General features: G+C 42.8%; 1 protein-coding gene across 2 annotated transcripts in view; it reads left to right on the forward strand.

Moving 5' to 3' along the window:
* Window positions 1-19,264, forward strand: part of TLCD4 (TLC domain containing 4) — a 129,716-nt gene that overhangs the window by 77,078 nt on the left and 33,374 nt on the right. For both annotated transcript variants that reach the window (XM_073593080.1, XM_073593081.1), the window contains exons 3-5: window positions 7,837-7,926; window positions 16,933-16,991; window positions 19,044-19,138. In XM_073593080.1, the coding sequence (XP_073449181.1) occupies window positions 7,837-7,926; window positions 16,933-16,991; window positions 19,044-19,138 (244 nt within the window). The remainder of the gene's footprint in view (window positions 1-7,836; window positions 7,927-16,932; window positions 16,992-19,043; window positions 19,139-19,264) is intronic.

Here is a 19,264-nt window from a genome sequence, read left to right on the forward strand (position 1 = left end):
TGATGAAATAAAAAAGATGATCTTAGGCCGAGTACATGGATACCAAACATGACATGCTTTAAAATTGCGCACAAACGTGCAGTGGCAACAAAATTAATACATTTTTAAAAGCCTTTAAAAGCCTTTACAGGTTACCACTTTAGATTTACAGAGGAGGTCTACTGCTAAAATTACTGCCCTCGATCTGACGTTCGCGGTGATACCTCACATGCATGGTGCAATTGCTGTTTACATTTGACGCCAGACCGACGCTTGCGTTCGCCTTAGCGCGAGAGCAGGGGGGACAGGGGTGCTTTTTTTTTTTTTTTTTTTTCTTTTTTTTTCTTTATTATTTTTTTGCTTTTTTATCTTATTTTTAAACTTTTCCTTTCATTTTTTTTTTAAATCATTTTTATTGTTATCTCAGGGAATGTAAATATCCCCTATGATAGCAATAGGTAGTGACAGGTACTCTTTTTTGAAAAAATTGGGGTCTATTAGACCCTAGATCTCTCCTCTGCCCTCAAAGCATCTGACCACACCAAGATCGGTGTGATAAAATGCTTCCCCAATTTCCCAATGGCGCTGTATACATCCGGCAAAATCTAAGTCATAAAATGCTCGTAGCTTCCGGTTTCTTAGGCCATAGAGATGTTTGGAGCCACTCTGGTCTCTGATCAGCTCTATGGTCAGCTGGCTGAATCACCGGCTGCATTCTCAGGTTCCCTGTTGAGACAGGAGAGCCAGAGAAAAACACGGAAGACGGTGGGGGGGGGGCATTCCCTCCCACTGCTTGTAAAAGCAGTCTAGAGGCCAATTAGCTGCTAGGATTGCTTTTACATGAAAGCCGACCGCTGGCTAAAAAGAATGATACCAAGATGATACCTAAACCTGCAGGCATCATTCTGGTATAACCACTCAAAGTCGTGAATGGCGTACCTGAAGACAAAAAAATGGTTAACAATAAAGCACAGTAAACGGTAAAGTATAAAAAATTGCATACCTGAAAAGCAAACATGATAAAACATAATAACAATAAAACATTGCAGAATATAATACAGTAAAAAAGAGCAGAACAATAGAGAGAGAATAGAGAGAGAGAGAACAATGAAACGACAACTATTTTTTTTTATTTTTGTTTTTTTTTTTATACACTTTTTTTTGTAACTGTAACTTTTATAACTGTAACCGGTTCCAGGTTCGGGTCTCTCAAAATGCGATGGCATCTTGGGAGACCCTGTGATAGTGTGCCTAGTCTGTGCAATGCTGTACCCTACGCTAATACTCAACTAGTGAATGGTAGCGTTCAAAACATTCACCAATGCAAAGACCAGGATTATCAGGACAGGAGGGACAATAATAGCGGGTGTCACGTCTATATCCGCGCTTGCTGCAGACACAACATCTTTTTTGGGGGGGTTCTTTGGGTAGGGGTACTCGGGAGGACATAAAAATGCCTCTCATGCAGCCGACTGCATTTGGTTGGGGATGTGAATGGGGGAAGTACGGGCGCTGCAGAAGCGGTGGGTTCCCAATTAGGATTGGCGAATGCAGCAGGAAGGGCATTATGGGCACGACAGACCTATGTTTGTCTTTTTGGTGGCAGCGGGACACTACTTGTGCTTGCCACCTCACCAGCTTGAACTGCACTTATGGGACTCGCCACGTCACCAAGTGTTACTGCAGTGCTGGTTTGACTATGACCGGGGTGTACTAGGCCGCTGGTGCTTGCCAGTTCACCAAAACACTACAAAAAAAAGTGACAGTGATCGATCGATACTGCACTTGGGTGGGCTGGGCTGGGCCGGGCGGAGGGGCAAAACGCAGGTGCTAGCAGGTATCTGGGCTGATCCCGCTAACACTGCGTTTTTGGGAACCCTAAACTGCTGGGGACGCTAGTATAGATCTGATCGGATCAGATATTGATCCGATCAGATACTATACCACTAAGGGAGGCGTATGCTGCGTGCGTGGGTGTTAGCGGTACTGGCGCTAATCTGACGCTGCCTGGGACTGGTGCTTGCCAGTTCACCAAAATGCTACCAAGAAAACTGTTAGCGATCGCAGGGATCAGGCCTGACTCTGCGAACGCTGCAGTTATGCGTTTAGTGTTTTGTAAGTGACAGTGATCGATCGATACTGCACTTGGGTGGGCTGGGCTGGGCCGGGCGGAGGGGAAAAACGCAGGTGCTAGCAGGTATCTGTACTGATCCCGCTAACACTGCATTTTTGGGAACCCTAAACTGCTGGGGACGCTAGTATAGATCTGATCGGATCAGATATTGATGCGTTCAGATACTATACCACTAAGGGAGGTGTACGGTGCGTGTACGGTGCGTGCGTGGGTGTTCGCGGTACTGGCGCTAATCTGTCGCTGCCTGGGGCGACGCATATCACCGCCGGGCGATCAGGGGGCTAAACCTTTATTCGGTAATAAATGGCGGGTGCCCTGACACTATAAAAAATAAACGAACTAACCAGCGTCACCCGTAACAGTTATACGGTGATCAGTGGTGAAAGGGTTAACTAGGGGGCAATCAAGGGGTTAAAACATTTATTAGATAGTATATGGGGGTCCCTGTCGCTATAAAACGCTGACAGCGAACCTAAATATTTACGTTCCTAACTAGCGTCACCAGTGACACTAATACAGCGATCAGAAAAATGATCGCTTAGCGACACTGGTGACAGGGGGTGATCAAGGGGTTAAAACTTTATTAGGGGGGGTTAGGGGGGTACCCTAGACCTACCACAGTAACTGTCACAAACTGACACTATGCAGTAATCAGGAAAAAAAAAAAAAAAACCTGCTTGGTGTCAGTTTGTGACTGGGGGGGGGGTGATTGGGGGGGATCGGGGGGCGATCGGGGGGGGATCAGGGGTGTTTAGTGTGCCTGGCATGTTCTACTGTGTTGTGTGTGAGTGTTGGTGCACTTACATGTCGTCTCTCCTTGGCGCTGGAACAGAAACTGCCCAGCCGAGGAGAGATGACATCACATCCTCTGCCTCTGTGTACTATACAGAGGCAGGGGATGTTTCTCATTGGCTGGGAGCGATCGCGAGGGGGGGGCCACGATCGGATGGTCTCCCCCTCGTCTCTCATCGCTCCCAACCAAATGCCGACCGCCGCTGGCACCGGGGGGGGTCCGATCGGACCCCCCGCCCGCGAGAAGGCAATCACGTACCAGGTACGTGATTTTGCCTGCCCGTGCCGCTCTGCTCACGTATATAGACGTGAGGCGGTCGGCAAGTGGTTAATGCCGCGTACACACGGTCGGACTTTTCGTCTACAAAAGTCCGACAGCCTGTCCGACAGACTTCCGACGTACCTTCGGCGGACTTGCGGCAGACTTTCTTACGAACGGACTTGCCTACACACGACCACACAAAAGTCCGACGGATTCGTACGTGATGACGTACACCGGACTAAAATAAGGAAGTTCATAGCCAGTAGCCAATAGCTGCCCTAGCATGGGTTTTTGTCCGTCGGACTAGCACACAGACGAGCGGATTTCGGGGTCCGTCGTACTTACGACGTAAAGATTTGAAGCATGTTTCAAATCTAAAGTCCGTCGGATTTGAGGCTAAAAAAGTCCGTTGAAAGTCCGGAGAAGCCCACACACGATCGGATTACCAGCCAGCTTTAGTCCGTCAGCGTCCGTTGGACTTTTGTAGACGAAAAGTCCGACCGTGTGTACGCGGCATAAGTCTCACCGATCTGAATGGGTACCTTTGCAAATAGTAGGCTGCGACTTGTCATGTCCAAAGTTGCATGACAAGTCGCACAAGTGTGAATGGGCCCTGAAATAACTGCAAGCTAAACTTCAGGCAAACATCTAAATACACAGGTGAAATACATATAAGGGAGCAGTTTTACTCTTTTCCTCTCTCCGACCATCACCTTATTAGTTTCACCCTCCCCCTGTCTTCCACCACCTTTCTCTCCAATCGCCTAACCATGACCTGTAGAAATTTTCACAACTTCAACTCCTATCTCCTCTATTCTGCTACTGACCACCTCTATGACAAAATCTCTCCCCTGTCCTGCCCCAACCAAGCCACGTCCATCTACAGTAAATCCCTGTCCTCCACCCTGGACAAGCTCGCTCCCCTCACTACACGCAGAATCAGGCCTTGACCCCTACAACCCTGGCAAACAGATGACACTAAAATTCTCAAAAAACGTAGTTGCGCTCTTGAGCGTCTGTGGCACAAGACTAAGTTTCTCAAAGACTTCAACCAATACAAATCTTCCCTCCAAAAATACTATTATTTCCTCCACACGGCCAAGCAAACCTATTTTACAGCTCTTATTAACACCTTCCCATCTAGTCCCCTTAAACTCTTCTCTACCTTCAACTCTCTACTTTGTCCTCCACCGCCTCCACCCACTGACTTACTCACTGCCCAGGAGATCGCTAATCACTTCAAAAACGAGATTGATACAATCCGCGATGAAATCTCCACTCTACAGGTATCTCCCCCAGCTAAGACCCCATGTCAACAGGTACAACTGACACTCCCCCTATTCAAATCTGCTACTACAGACGAAGTTGCTAAACTCCTTTCTATCGCCCACCCAACCACCTGTCCCCTGGACCCTATTCCCTCTCATATGCTACGGTCGCCCTCTGACCCCATCCTACACTCTCTAACCCACATCTTCAATCTCTCCCTCACCTCTGGCGTCTTCCCCAATGCTCTATAGCATGAACTGGTCACCCCCATACTTAAAAAGCCGTCCTTGGACCCTACCAATCTTAACAACCTACGCCCTAACTCCCTGCTCCCCTTTTCCTCTAAACTCCTTGAACACCTGGTTTACAACCAACTGAGTGACCACCTCATTAAAAACAACCTTCATGATCCCCTTCAATCTGGATTTCGCCCTTAACACTCCACAGAAACTGCTCTTTTAAAACTCACAAATGACCTACTAACTGCAAAAACCATCGGACACTATTCTGTACTCCTACTTCTGGATCTTTCAGCTGCCTTTGACATGGTTGACCACCCCCTCCTCCTCAAAGAACTTTACTCCCTCGGTCTCCGTGACTGTGCACTTCAGTGGCTCTCATCCTACCTATCCCAACACACCTTCAGTGTCACTTACAATTCTACTTCCTCCACTCCTCTTCCCTTCTCTGTCGGGGTCCCCCAAGGTTCTGTTCTTGGACCTCTTTTATTTTCAATCTACACCTCTTCCCTGGGTCAGCTGATAGCCTCTCACAGCTTTCAATATAATTTCTACGCTGATGACACACAAATCTATCTCTCCACCCCTCAACTCACTCCATCAGTCTCCTCACGCATCACTAACTTACTAACCGACATATCTGTATGGATGTCACACCACTTCCTCAAACTCAGCTTGGCCAAAACCGAGCTTATAATATTTCCTCCCCCACGTGCCTCTTCCCCTGACTTGTCTGTGAAGAGCAATGGCAAAACCATCCACCCGTCCCCACATGTCAGGGTGCTAGGTGTTATCCTGGATTCTGAACTCTCCTTACGGCCCCACATCCAATCACTTTCCAAAGCTTGCCGCCTCAACCTATGCAACATCTCTAAACTACGTCCCTTTCTAACCAATGGAACCACAAAGCTCCTGATTCACTCCCTGATTCAACTCCCTCCTCATTGGCTTACCTTTAAATAGACTATCTCCCTTCAGTCCATCATGAATGCTGCTGCCAGATTCATCCACCTTACAAACTGCTCAGTGTCTGCTACCCCTCTCTGCCAATCCCTCCATTTGCTGCCACTCGCCCAACGAATTAAATTCAAAATACTAACAATAAGTTACAAAGCCATCCACAACTCTGCCCCCAGCTACATCACTAACCTAGTCTCAAAATACCAACCTAATCGCCATCTCCGTTCCTCCCAAGAGCTCCTGCTCTCTAGCTCCCTCATCACCTCCTCCCATATCCGCCTCCAGGACTTCTCCCGAGCCTCGCCCATCTTCTGGAATTCCCTACCCCAATCTGTCAGACTGTCTCCAAATTTATCCACTTTTAGGCGATCCCTGAAAACTTTCCTCTTCATAGAAGCCTATACTGCCTCCATCGAACAACTGCACTATTTTCTCCATTAGCTCATCCCCCACAGCTATTACCCTTTTGTATAACTTGACCCTCCCTCCTAGATTGTAAGCTCTAACGAGCAGGGCCCTCTTATTCCTCCTGTATTGAATTGTATTGTACTTGTACTGTCTGCCCTAATCTTGTAAAGTGTTGCGTAAACTGTTGGCGCTATATAAATCCTGTATAATAGTAATACCTGCCATACGATTTGTATGTCTGTCCAAACACTTCTGAGAGTTTCTCAGCTGTCTGGTAGAGAGGTAGACCTGTTTTTTTTCTCTGCTGCAGTTCAGTAAAACTTAAAGGTCTTGTCCCTCCCTCAGCCTGTAACTGAACAGTAAAAGGAGAATTAGCAGAACGATGAGCTCATCTCTCTGTCACTCTGCTTTCTCCTTTATCAGCATGTTCCTTGTCCGCACATGATCTGATTGGCTCCTGGTGCTGCTTCTCCATCTCCCAAGTCAAATTCAGGATTCACTGCTTACATTAAAACAAAGTATGTTTAACCTCCTCCCGCCTGCCGTATAGTAAAATAACAGCGATGGGATCTCCTCTCATTGTGGGACGACGTCCTATGATGCCACCCCAGTGTCACTGCTCTCGTGTGCCCACAAGGGTGTAAAATGCGGCGATCGCGGGCGTACCGTGTCTCTAGGACACGGTGTGACCCCAACCTAGGTGAAGACCCAATGATGCAACTCTTTACCCATGTAATCAGCTGTGTCCAATCACACCTGATCACATGTAAACACAGAAGTGCCGAGTGTGAGGTGAGCAGAGCCGATCAGCGGCATCCCCTCTTAGAGGTGACCTGTACTGGTATCAGGGCACTGATTATCAGTGCAGCCCCAGCGGTGCCCAGGAGTGATGCCAGTCTGTGGCCATCAATGACACCAACCAGTGCCCATCAGTGACACCAATCAGTGCTCTTCAGTGATGCCAGTCAGTGCTGCATTTCAGTGCCAGCTCATCAGTGCCGCCTATCTGTGCTGTCTATCATTGTCCATAAGACAGACTTATCAGTGCCACCTATCAATGCCCATTAGTGCTGCATATCAGTGCCACCTATCAGTGCCCATCAGTGTGGCATTTTAGTGCCTCCTTATCAGTGCCACCTAATCAGTGCCGCCTCATCAGTGCCGCCTCATCAGTGCCCATAAGGGCCACCTCATCAGTGCCCATCAGTGCCCCCTCATCAGTGTACACCAGTGAAGGAGAAAAATGATTTCTTTGCAAAATTTTCTGACAGAAACAAAAAAAAACTTTTTATTTTTTCAAAATTTTCAGTCTTTTTTTCATTTTTTTTGCAAAAAATAAAAGACCCAGCAGTGATTAAAAACTACCAAAAGAAAGCTCTATTTATGTGAAAAAAATGATAAAAATTTAATTTGTGTACAGTGTTGCATGACTGCGCAATTGTCATTCAAAGTGTGACAGCGCTGAAAGCTGAAAATTGGCCTGGTCAAGAAGGGGGTAAAAGTGCCTGGTATTGAAGCGGTTAAGGATGTATTATTGAATACTGAGTTGCATGAATTTGTGCCTTTTCTATCTGATTGGAGTACAATTTTAAGACTGTCATTTAACCTCCATGTATCAGTAGTTCAGTACTGCTTTGATCTGAAGACAGCGGGTCTTTAGAAAGCTTGTCCATAAAATAATTGTTAGTGCAAATGAAAAAGTCTACAGTACATCTACTACTCAACTGTTTTGTTACAAGTGCACTAATACAACTACAACCATCTTATCTGACATTGAGTTCTTTCTTCCTCAGGACAGTATCGACGTTCCATGCACTGGTAGTCGGATGTTTCTGCTTGTATATTTTACTGTACGATGACGCTGTCAATGCTGACCCAGTTTGGTAAGAGGTGCTATCCTTTGATCATTTTCATACATAAAACATGAGGGTGACTGACAAGTGTTTGTAGATCAAAACCTGTTGATTACAAATGATCAACCTCTCTTTATTTGTATGCAAAATGTAACTTTGGTACAGTTACATTTCAGATATCAGTTAAAGTATAACTAAGGGCAAAACTTTTTTTTCTTAGTTTTGGATAGATTACAGAGGGATTAGACCACCTGTCAGTTTTTACTTCTGTCTGTGCCCCCGTTACGGAGATTCACCCTCTCTATTTCTCCTGATTACTATTAGCATTGAAAGTGAAAGTAAAAGAAAATCCCACATTTTGGGTTGTCCCCAGAAAAGTAATAGAGGGGGAAATCATCCAATAGGGTCACTAGTTTCGGTGACCTGAGGGTTCCCAAGGAATTCCCTTAATTTGCAGGAATTCCCTCTCACTTCCTGTCTGGCTGTGGTACAGGAAGTGAAGTGTAATCTCTGCAATGGGGCACAGATGGCAGAAAAAAAATCTGACAGGGGTTATAACCCTCCCTTACTCTATCCAAAATGAAAACAAGTTTTGCCTTATAGTTTTACTTTAAATATCAGAGCACTCTGCACCAGGGCTAATGATGTACTCTACAGTCTCTTCAGAATTCATAGGATTGCAGAGCGCAGGTATGTGTCCAGCCTGGAAGATTTTTGACAAGCGACCAGGTGATCTAGGCAGCAATGATTTGCAGGTATAATCACCCGTCTCTGAGAAAGGAAGATGAGGGTGCTCTGATATGTATAAAGATGTAGTTAAACATTTTTTGTTTATCTCCAGGCTTATCCATTGGGCTTATTGGATAATCACATGCCTGTAAAGGCCTTATGGAAAATGCCCCTGAGAGTAATATGATGGTTCAAATTGCTGACCTTTGCTTTTCAAAATTCTAGTTGCCTGGCTTTCATTGGTACCTTCCAAATTACTGAGCCAGATTACTTATGCAAATCAGGCGTTCTGACTTCTCTTGCTACGTACTTATTCCAGGTCAGTTAATCAGAAAGTATAGAAGCCAGAGACAACATGGCAATTTTTCAGAATAACGTCAGAAATGGCAGTTCCTATGTATTCCCTACTTTATTTTAGGAACATGAAGATTTTTTTTTTTTCATTTATTTGGAAACAAGATGTTTATATTAAAGTGGAAGTAAACCCTCCTATTGTTTTCAGCCAAGCAATCTGCCATCTTGCCCTCTGTTTAATCTTTAATTGCCATAATGCTGCACATGTGATCAGTTATGACATCAGCCATTGGATGGTTTAACAGTTAGGTTGAGAGCACAAACAATGTGACAGTTACATTTCTGACACATGCCAGGAATGTAAATGTTTTTTTAAACTGTTAAATGGATGGGTTTACTTTTGCTTTAAGGCGGAACTAAACCCATTGAATTAACAGCTTCAAAAAACAGTTACATTCTCGGCATGCTAGGAAGGCTAGCTGTCACATTTGCTTGTGTCCGCAACCAAACTCAAACCATCAAATGGCTGGTGTCATAACTGATCACGTGTGCAGCACCATGGCGGTTGCAGATAAAAGCGTGGCTAACATGGCAGCTTCCTTGGCTGAAAAGGATAGGAGGGTTTAATTCAGCTTTAAAAGATCACTTAAAGAGAAAATAAAGTCTTCCTTTTTAATTGAACCTACAGGTAAGCCTATAATAAGGCTTACCTGTAGGTACTGTAAATATTTCCTAAACTTGCACCGTTTAAGAGATATTTACTATATACACTGCCACCGACATCATCAGCGTGTGCCAAAAAAACAGCCAACCGTGCCATTTCTTTAGGGCCCTTTGCCGCGATTGGCGGCTCCTGCGCGGGATGCCACGGGAGTGACATCATCGTGGCTCCGGCCAATCAGTTCCGGAGCCCGCAAACCTGGATGAAACACGGGGGAAGATGTCAGCCGTCTCAGCACTGTGCGGGGGCTTCGTTCTAAGGTAAGTATTTCATAATGAGCTAGTATGCGCTGCATACTAGCTCATTATGCCTTTGTCGTACAGTTTTTTTTTTTTTTTTATAGGGTTTATAACCTCTTTAAGTAAAAAAAAAGAAAAAAATATATATATTCTGGTTATGATAGCATTCAGCATATGAAATCGTGTGTTTTTTTTTTCCACAAGTCTTTATTCATATTTTCTTCCACCTTTACATGCGCGCCAAACTGTCCAGTTTAAGGTTTGAGATAAACTATTATACTCTCAGGGGTGCATAAAACAGTCACTTTTTACTCATATGGATTAAACCTTTTTTTTCCATAAGAAAAAACTGCACAAATGGTGTTTATCTGTTGCTTACTGGAAGGGTAAGTTTGCCTAAATGGTGAACTAACTCCAAATATCCGGGCCACTCTCCGGGTCCTGCTGCACTTCATGGTGGCCTGTGCTGCTGGTGTATCAGTCTGTACACCGCAGTTCAGTTCACTTATTGGAAAATAGACAGTCCAAGTGTTTAGTAGGAGGCAAGTTTTTTTAAGTTGTAATTTTTTGTCACAATTTTTTAGAAAGTCAGGAAATGTAAAAAAAAAAAGTTCTTTCACAATTTATTTATTATTTTTTTACATATTGTCACCACTCCAGTACAGTGTTATCATATAATACTTAATCAGGGACACTGACTACTGACAGTATGTAAAAAAATATTATTTTTTAACACACTGTGACCAGAGCAATACATTGTTTACATAATAACACTGTACGACTGGACTGTAACACTGTACTGAATGAAACTGATTCATTCAGTGTGTTTTGTTGTGATTAACCACATGGTACAGATAAGCTGTAATTGGCCCTGTCTGTACCATGTGATCAATGTGACCAGTCACACCTAGGAACATAATTGTACACAATGGATGCCAAGAAAGGAAGCGATCTATTGTATACCATTGTCACGTGATCTGCTGTGATTGGTCACATGATATTCGTTTAAAGCCTGTGTTCTCAAAGTCCAACTCCAGGCAAAACAAAAATTCTACCTTTGTAGTGAGCTATGGGGAACAGCAAAGGTTAAATGCTTGTTAGGTCCAGGGTTTGATGTTAGATGGCCGCACTAACATTGCTTGTGTTAGTACAGCAATCTCTCAGTTATCTTTCATTTATCCTGCTGGGTTGAACGAAAAAAAAAAGTGTACCCTGCATTACCCAGACCCCGCAATGGCAGGCTCCAGTGCTGTCCTCTTCCTTATGAAGCGCCAGTCTGTGGGTCGTCTCTTGTAGACGTGCACAACAAAAAATTTGTTTTGTTTTGTTTCTTTACGTTTCCGTTAATTCGTAATTTCGTAAGACGCGAGTTTTTATATTCGGACTCGTTCGTATTTTCATAACAGTTATATTCTCTTTGATATGAAATGATTCCTAATTCTGTTTTCTTTGATTCCAAATTCGGAATTTTGTTAGATAATAATTTTCGTTTATTCGGTACACTACTCGAAATTTAGTAATTGTTACTTTTGTGAGATTGCCTTTGTCGTTGATTCGTACTTTCATAGGAAATAAAGAATAATAATCCTATGCTTGCTTTTCTAAGTACTTACTTACTCCAGTCCACTCCCTCAGTCATGAGACCTGACTCAGGCTCCTCCTCAACTGAGTTTAAAAAGATTCAGGAATGTAGTTGTTTGGCATTACTCACTAATACACTGCCCATTCGAAAGAACGAATCGAGAACACGAAATTACGAACATACATATTAAGATACACTTACACTGTCCATTCAAAAGAATGAAGAAATGAAATTACGAACAGACAAAATTACGAACACATGAATGAAAATACGAACAGACAAAATTACGAACAGACAAAGGATTGAAAATACGAAATGTAAATCATTCATTATAGATGTCATTTTCTTTCTTTTACTGAATTTTCGTGTATTCGTAATTTTGTATTTCGTATTTTGGTTCTTTCAGCTATTCGGATGTTCGAATTGATCCGAATGTACAAATACTAACAGATTTGTACGAAAATCTATTGGTTACGAACCGAATCGCACATGTCTGGTCTCTTGTCATCATGTATGATGCAGGGTTATTAACACTGGTATATGGAGAAGGCAGGAGTGCAATCATGGCCAGGTGCACCTTGGAGAAGAGGTTTGTGGGACTGGTCGCACCACTGGAGGGAGCCTGCTGGCACAACGTATTAAACTTTATTCATGAAATCCTGGACCTAACAAGCATTTAAAGTGATTGTAAATGATCACCTTGTAAAACAACCCACTCATTTTGAAATAAAAATGAAAGGCAAAACATTTTTGTATAGATATAAAAAAACATTATAAATATCATTTGTTCCCTTTTTTATAAGTGATTACATTCCCTTTGTTCTCAGCTGCATAAGAGCTGGGGGGAGGAGTAGCAGCAGCACACTGAGCTTCCCAGTAAATTACTGTGCAGCCTGTTAGGACAAGTCTGATCATTGGAGGAGAGCACACAATACACATAGCTAGAGAACTGACCATGGTGTGCTCTCCTGTGGTTAGTTTTTATAGGAAAGCAAAGGGATTTTTAGGAACACCAGGGATTTCACATAAACGAAGCAATGCAAATAGAACAGGATAGTTTTTCATACAATTGTACAGCAGGAACATATCAGGAACATGAAGTGTTGGGGTAACAAACGCTTTAACCTTTGCAGTTCCCCATGGCTCACTGCAAAGGTAGAATTTTTGTTTTGCCTAGAATTGGGCTTGGAGAACAATGCCACTAAACCAATATCATGCTATAATCAATAATAATCAGTCCCTTTCTTGAGATAATCACATCAGGTTCTTGCATGTAATTCTTTATCTCCTTTTATTTTTTTATTGATCTGTTTTTGCTTTAGAAAAGTTCAATTTGGTGTGCTGACTTACAATTTGTTATCAAAGCTGCAACAAATGCACTTCATTTGATTTCATTGACAGCTGCTTCTAGAAATGTTTCAAGCTTCATTTCTTCCATAACGGAATAAATGCATTTTTTCATTCAGGCGGAAGAATACTTTTGAAGCTCCATTGCTTTTAATTTATTTATTTCATTCTATAAAGAACACATCAACCCTAAACGAATATCATTTTTTAGATTTGGATGGAGTTAACGTAATAGAAGGGCTTGGGCACTGAAATACCACATAAAGAATTTTCGTTCAATTATACTTTTTAGTGGTGACAAATGAACAAACCAGTTACTGTATGTTTTGGTGACTCGTTTCCAGTAAGTGCTGGATGACTGCTGTACTATGTAAGACAGATGATCGTGTTTTATCACCCTTCTTGCAGGGCTGACTGATGTATTGCATATGCATACTGTTTCATAGAATAGTTTTAGCAGATAATTTATAATCCACTGAAAAATGAACTGTCACCATTTTATATTTAATAAATGCTCACTTTCTTAAGACTTCCAGTAAGAAAAGAAAAAAAGATTTATGACTAATTGATAAGGTAAAAGTATGGAGTATACGCCTGCTGGTAGGATGCAGTCACTGGCCAAAAATCCATAGTGAAAGTCCAATTTGGGAAGGGGAAGATAGTCCACTAATGGCTGCCGATCCTTGGAGTTTTAAGCAAGCTCTGTATAAATGTGGAAAGCAGAAAAGGAAGAGCGCCCCTAAGTGTAGTATGAACAAAACATTTTATTAAAAGCAGGCTAACACTAGCCACTCACATGATGCAGGAGGTAAGAAGGCTCATAAAGGTGAGAGTGCTGGGTTCAAGGCTTGTACCTTCAGGTGATTGGATATAGGCAAAGCTTTTGGACATGCAGCACTTGGGTGTACTCCCTGTAATCCTAACCCACTCAGTGTGACCTCAGTTTTTTGCTTTTGTGATGGAACTCTTCTCACTTATGGAGGAGTTTATGTGCATAAGTAGTTCATGTTTACCTTAGGGCCTTTTTTACACGGGCGGACCAACCGGGTCCGCCTGACGTTTTTTTAGGTGGACCCAATTGGACCACCCATTGCCTTCGATGGAGCAGCAAGCTGTGTGAATGTCCGCTCTGAATAGGTGGAGTAGACACGAACCTGTCATCCTCCTGCTCAGCAACTTGCATAGACTTCTGTTTAACGAAGTCAGAAGCCACAATGAAATCGGAGGTGAAAATCGCACTATTCTGCAGCTTTGAAATCGTGCTGAAGTAGCGCAATTTCAAAATCGCACTAGTGTGAACCATAGCTCCCAATTGTCCCTGATTTGGAGCAATGTCCCTCTGTCCCTCTTTTCTCCTCATTTGTCCCTCATTTTGGTCTGATCTATATAGTTGTATATAAAATGCACTTTTTATCTTTTAAAAAGTGTTTCCCAGAGCTAAACATTTCATCCAGATTATAAATTGCGGCATTTGTAAATTTTAAAAGCCAATCTTAAGGAACAGTAGTGGTAAAAAAAAAACCTTGTGGATTTAATTAACCTTTTTTTTTGTTAATTCTCCTTTAAGGGGATGTCGCAGGGGGCGTGTCCTATGCCTACATACATTTGCTAGTAGGTGTTCCTCGTTCCCATCTCAAAATGTTGGCAGGTATGGTGAACCAGGGCTAAATTCTTCAGTCAGCTCTTCAACAAAACTCTTTACTGCCTTGTACTACAACAATGGAAGCAGTGCATCTGGATTAGTGCAGGCTCAGTAAAGTCCTAGGAAAGATACACGGACCACATGTTTTGGGGATGGCCTATAATGTTGCTTTGGGGGCTGAATCTTGTTTGGACATGTACATACCTCCCAACATTTTGAGATGGGAATTAGGGACACCTACTAGCAAACGTATGTAGGCATAGGACACGCCCCCTGCCACACCCTCTTAAAGGAGAATTAACCAAAACAAAAGGTTAATTAAATCCACAAGAGCTTTTTTTTACCACTACTATTCCTTTATATTGGCTTTTAAAATTTACAAATGAACCAATTTAGAATTTGGATGAAAGGTTTAGCACTGGCAAACACTTTTTGAAAGGTAAAAAGTGCATTTTATATACAACTATATAGATCAGACCAAAATGAGAGACAAGTGAGGAGGAACGAGGGACAGAGGGACATTGCTCCAAATCAGGGACAGTCCCTCGAAATCAGGGACAGTTGGGAGCTATGCATGTACCTTGGCACTTGGTACAATGTGTGTAGTTAGCCGCGGGGGGCTAGATAAGTAATGGGCTGTGGTCCCAGACACTAAGATAGGCAAAATCTGGACACACCCAAGGACTAGCAACATACATGTAAAAACAACTTAATAAAAACTCCACTTTTGTTTTAAAAAACAAAACAAAAACTTCATAGAACATGTATATTTGCAGCAGAATGTATTTAGTAAATTGCTGTTTTTAAAAATGAGCCTTTAAACATGCAGCCATTAATCTTTCTAAAACTTCCATAAGACGTTCTGCACCCTGTGTACAAAATGATCCCAGATTTGGCATTTCCAGCCCCCGAGATAGCATGGATCAGCAGGATTCTCCTCATGCTACACTGGAACCGATCATCTGATCTTCCCACCTAGTTTCCAGGAAGTAAGAAGTGATAAAAAGTGATACTTCCTTGTGACCCAAAGAGGATTCATTCTATTTTTTCAACAAAAGACATAATCTCTCAGATCAGTCTTGTCACAGGAGTGCAGAACTAAGTGCACCCCTAGAACCCACAGGATAAGCATGGACAAAAGAGATTTAACCATACTTCAGAAAGTTCATAGGTTTGTGTTGGGTGGTCTACAGAAAGTGATTGTGGAAATGTAGTGTTGAGACTGGGAAAGGAGTCATGTGGATACTCAGGTCTTGGTTGTGTGTTAAGTGTAGTACAGGTCACATGAGTTGAGGAGGAGGACTTGTTAACGTGAACTCTGCGTATATGGACCAAGGTCAGCTTATTGAGTACTTCTTTACCCCATGCCAAAAAGGTTGAAAAAAAAAATATTTATAAAGAAAAACTGTAGATAATTTTTTTTAATAAAATATACTTTCCACCAGCTTCCATCCACGGCACCTAGGTTAGGATGGTATCATCCGCCCTCTGGCAAAGATCTTGGGGAATGCCCAAATATCGCAAAAACACATACATGCACTATGTTTCTGGTACAATAATTTTTATTCTTGCACTCAAAAGTAATGGTACAGCAAGTCACCCATGCAGGGGTTACACAATGTGAGAAAGTGATACAGATATGAGTGAAGTCTTGCAACAACCATTTAGGCAATATAGAATTTCCACTAGATGACCACACATGCCTGCACTGTGTTTGAGGGTCATCCTGCAATGTTCAGGCTACTCAGCAGGGGTAGCCCATCCATTAAGGCCACACGGGCGCCTCCTCCCCTATCCATGCTGCCGCCATCCCCTATCCATGCGTCCAGTCCCTTTCAGGATACCGGACACATGAATTACAGTGGTGGGGGTGTTTTTTTGAAACACTGATCAGAGCCAAAGGCTCTTAATAGGCTTCAAAATAGGGTGGACTCCGGGCGCAGAGCATTGCGCTCGGAGCCCACCCAGGTGTGTTAGAATAGCGAATAAATGATCACTATTCTCACACTGAATCGCCTCTCCGCTAATCAGGAATTGCGTTTCTGAGACACGTTTCCTGATTGGCCGAAAGGAGAAGCATTCTGATTGTCCGCCATAGAGGAGGAAGGAGGTGAAAGCCGCTGATCAGGGGAAGGGGCACATGCCCACGGAGGAAGGGGAAGCCGTCCGTTATTGCCTGCCATGGATGGGGTAAGTGCACTGACCGACCCGACCTGACCCGACACGACAGTGGGGGGGCGCGGTGTCGGGCGCACTGTTCCCCCCCCCCCAAAAAAAAAAAAATTACCACCAGCCGCCACTGGTACTCAGCATTGCCTGCATGTCGCTGAGAGGAGGATGACACCACCCAGTGCAGTACAAAAGCCAGGAGAAAGGTTAATATATTTAACAACTGCTTTCCTCACTTTGAAAAACCTCTAGCTATGTAGATATTCTTTTCGGACATGTTGAAATGATTTCTGTGTGGTTTTATATTTTTCAGGGGGGATCCATACTTGGTCAAGCTGAATGTTGCAATAACCTCAGGCTACCTCATCTCAGGTAACTGTATGTTACAGAATGGGGTCTTGTTTGCACCAAGCTGGCTCCAGACTTCCTGGCCTGGATGAATTTAATCTGTCTGTGCAGTTGGCGAAAGGATCATTCTCTATGGGGAAGGGAAAAAAACACCCACAAAGGGGTTGGTGGTATATTTTCTGTGAGTTTTCAGAAAATAATACCCTATGCTTATAAGAGTAAAAATAAACACAGTAAAAAACAAAAGGACAAGTACCCATTGCGCTACTCAACATTTTTAATGAAGAAAAAAGAGATCCCTGTTCATATAACAAATATAGTGAATAAATAATAATATTAAATAGAAGACCCTTATGACCCAGTACTCTTAAACTGGCCATACACTGTTCAAGATGTGGCCGGTTCAGCAGGAAGCTGTCGAATTTTGGCCGGCTTGTGTCTTTCCCTGCTCAAAAGAAGTTGATTGTTTGATTGACTTCTGTAGAAGGGACATGCTGGAAAACGTATGTTAATCCGTGTATTCTGACACTGGTGGGACCCACTGTCAGACTACAATGTCCTGACAGGGGGTTGGGGGGATTCCTCCATCCACCTTGTTTGTGTGGATGAAGGTATTTGTCTATGGCCAGCTTTATTAAATGAAATATTTTAAAATATAAAGCTCATACAGAAATCCAGTAATCTGAAATATAGTCACACGGTATTATGGATTCCTCTGTGCCCTTGAATTCTCTGGTTTATTTGGTTCAATGCAAAGTCTGAACAAAACCTTGTCAGCTATGTGATTAGACCTTGATAGTGCAGTGGCTGTCCTGGTCAGCAACATGTCACAGACAGTAGTTTGTTACACTGGGGTTGATTTACTAAAGAGAGTTCAAAATTTGGTAGAGCTGTGCATTGCAGCCAATCAGCTTCTAACTTCAGCTTATTCAGTTAAGCTTTGACAAAAAAAACCTGGAAGTTGGTTGTGTCTATGCAGTGCTGCACCAAATTTTGCACTCTCCAGTTTTAGTAAATCAACCCCGCAGTATCTGGATAGCAGATATAAAGTATGCAACCCTTAAAAGAAACATGGTTCTTAAAACTTCAAGAATATAAAGTTTATTTAAAATGAACCTGACTTGGCATTAAGTATTTCTAAGGTAGCAACAGTGCTAAAGTGCAGACACCTTTTGGTGCCTGCAACTACCTGTGTTTGGGCTTGTTCACACTTGTGTTAAGAAAACCTGTATTTTTCTGTACTTAAAAATGCTCTATTCACACTACAACTGATCCCTCAGATCAAGAGCAGTGCAGTGTAGAAAAATGCCATATGTCTGCATTTTTACATACCACCCAGAGCTCTCTGTCCATGCATTTCTATACTCGTTTTTCTGTGCAGGCTACTGTAAGCAAGCCCTCTCGGTCTTCATATTCACCCCTTTAGAGCCCTGCTTAAATCCCAGGCTCATACTGGCATCTTGACACCTGCTTAACCCGAAATGTGGTGCCTCCACCTTTGCCCTACCCATTATCATTCTACTGTAAACAGCCAGAACTACCATGGTCAGTAGAGTGTGGCATTTGACAAAAGGAGGGAGTGAGGCTTCATCTTATCTTTTTTTGCTGTATGTTTTTTTTATTTAAATAAGGCCAGCCTTATTAGGAAGGAATTAATACTTAATGTCCTCCTGCCCTCAATACCAAGCTTGACTCTGTTATAGAACTAAGCTAGCTGAAATGTCTTCCATGTTCTGCACACTTCTGGGTTGGTCAGATGTCTCTGTGGTTCCATCCTGTAGTGACATAGGATTTGGAGGAAGGAATTACAGAACAGAGAGAGCACCAATCTGATTCACTCGGAAGTGTTGAATGAGGAAGAATTTTTAGACTGCATAGCTGAACAGACACTCGGGAAAGGTAAGTATTCTGTTCTTTTCAGTCTGGCCTTATTTAAAAACATTTTCAATAAGCAACAGTCTGGCTTTAATGTTCAGCTTGGGCCCAGGATGCGAGAGGGCTCTTCAACGCGTTTATTTCTTATTGCTTTATTCCTTAAACTTTGTTTATAAGCTTTTGTGTTTTCTTCTCTTGCAGACTTGTTGCTTATTTTATACTACTGGAAGGCGATTGGTGATAAATATTTTGTGACGCATCATGTGGCAGCTCTGTATGCTTACTACTATGTACTGGTGAGTGCCATACCTACTTATACTGCAGTAGCACAAGCAGACAAGTTGGTAAGGTTGGCCATGAATGAACTTTTCAGGCACCGTGCTCTAATGTGATGTAAGATCAGCATGTGTTAATACCCTATA

The sequence above is a fragment of the Aquarana catesbeiana genome, linkage group LG07 (assembly GCF_042186555.1).
Source record: "Aquarana catesbeiana isolate 2022-GZ linkage group LG07, ASM4218655v1, whole genome shotgun sequence".
In the NCBI taxonomy this organism is placed as follows: domain Eukaryota; kingdom Metazoa; phylum Chordata; class Amphibia; order Anura; family Ranidae; genus Aquarana; species Aquarana catesbeiana.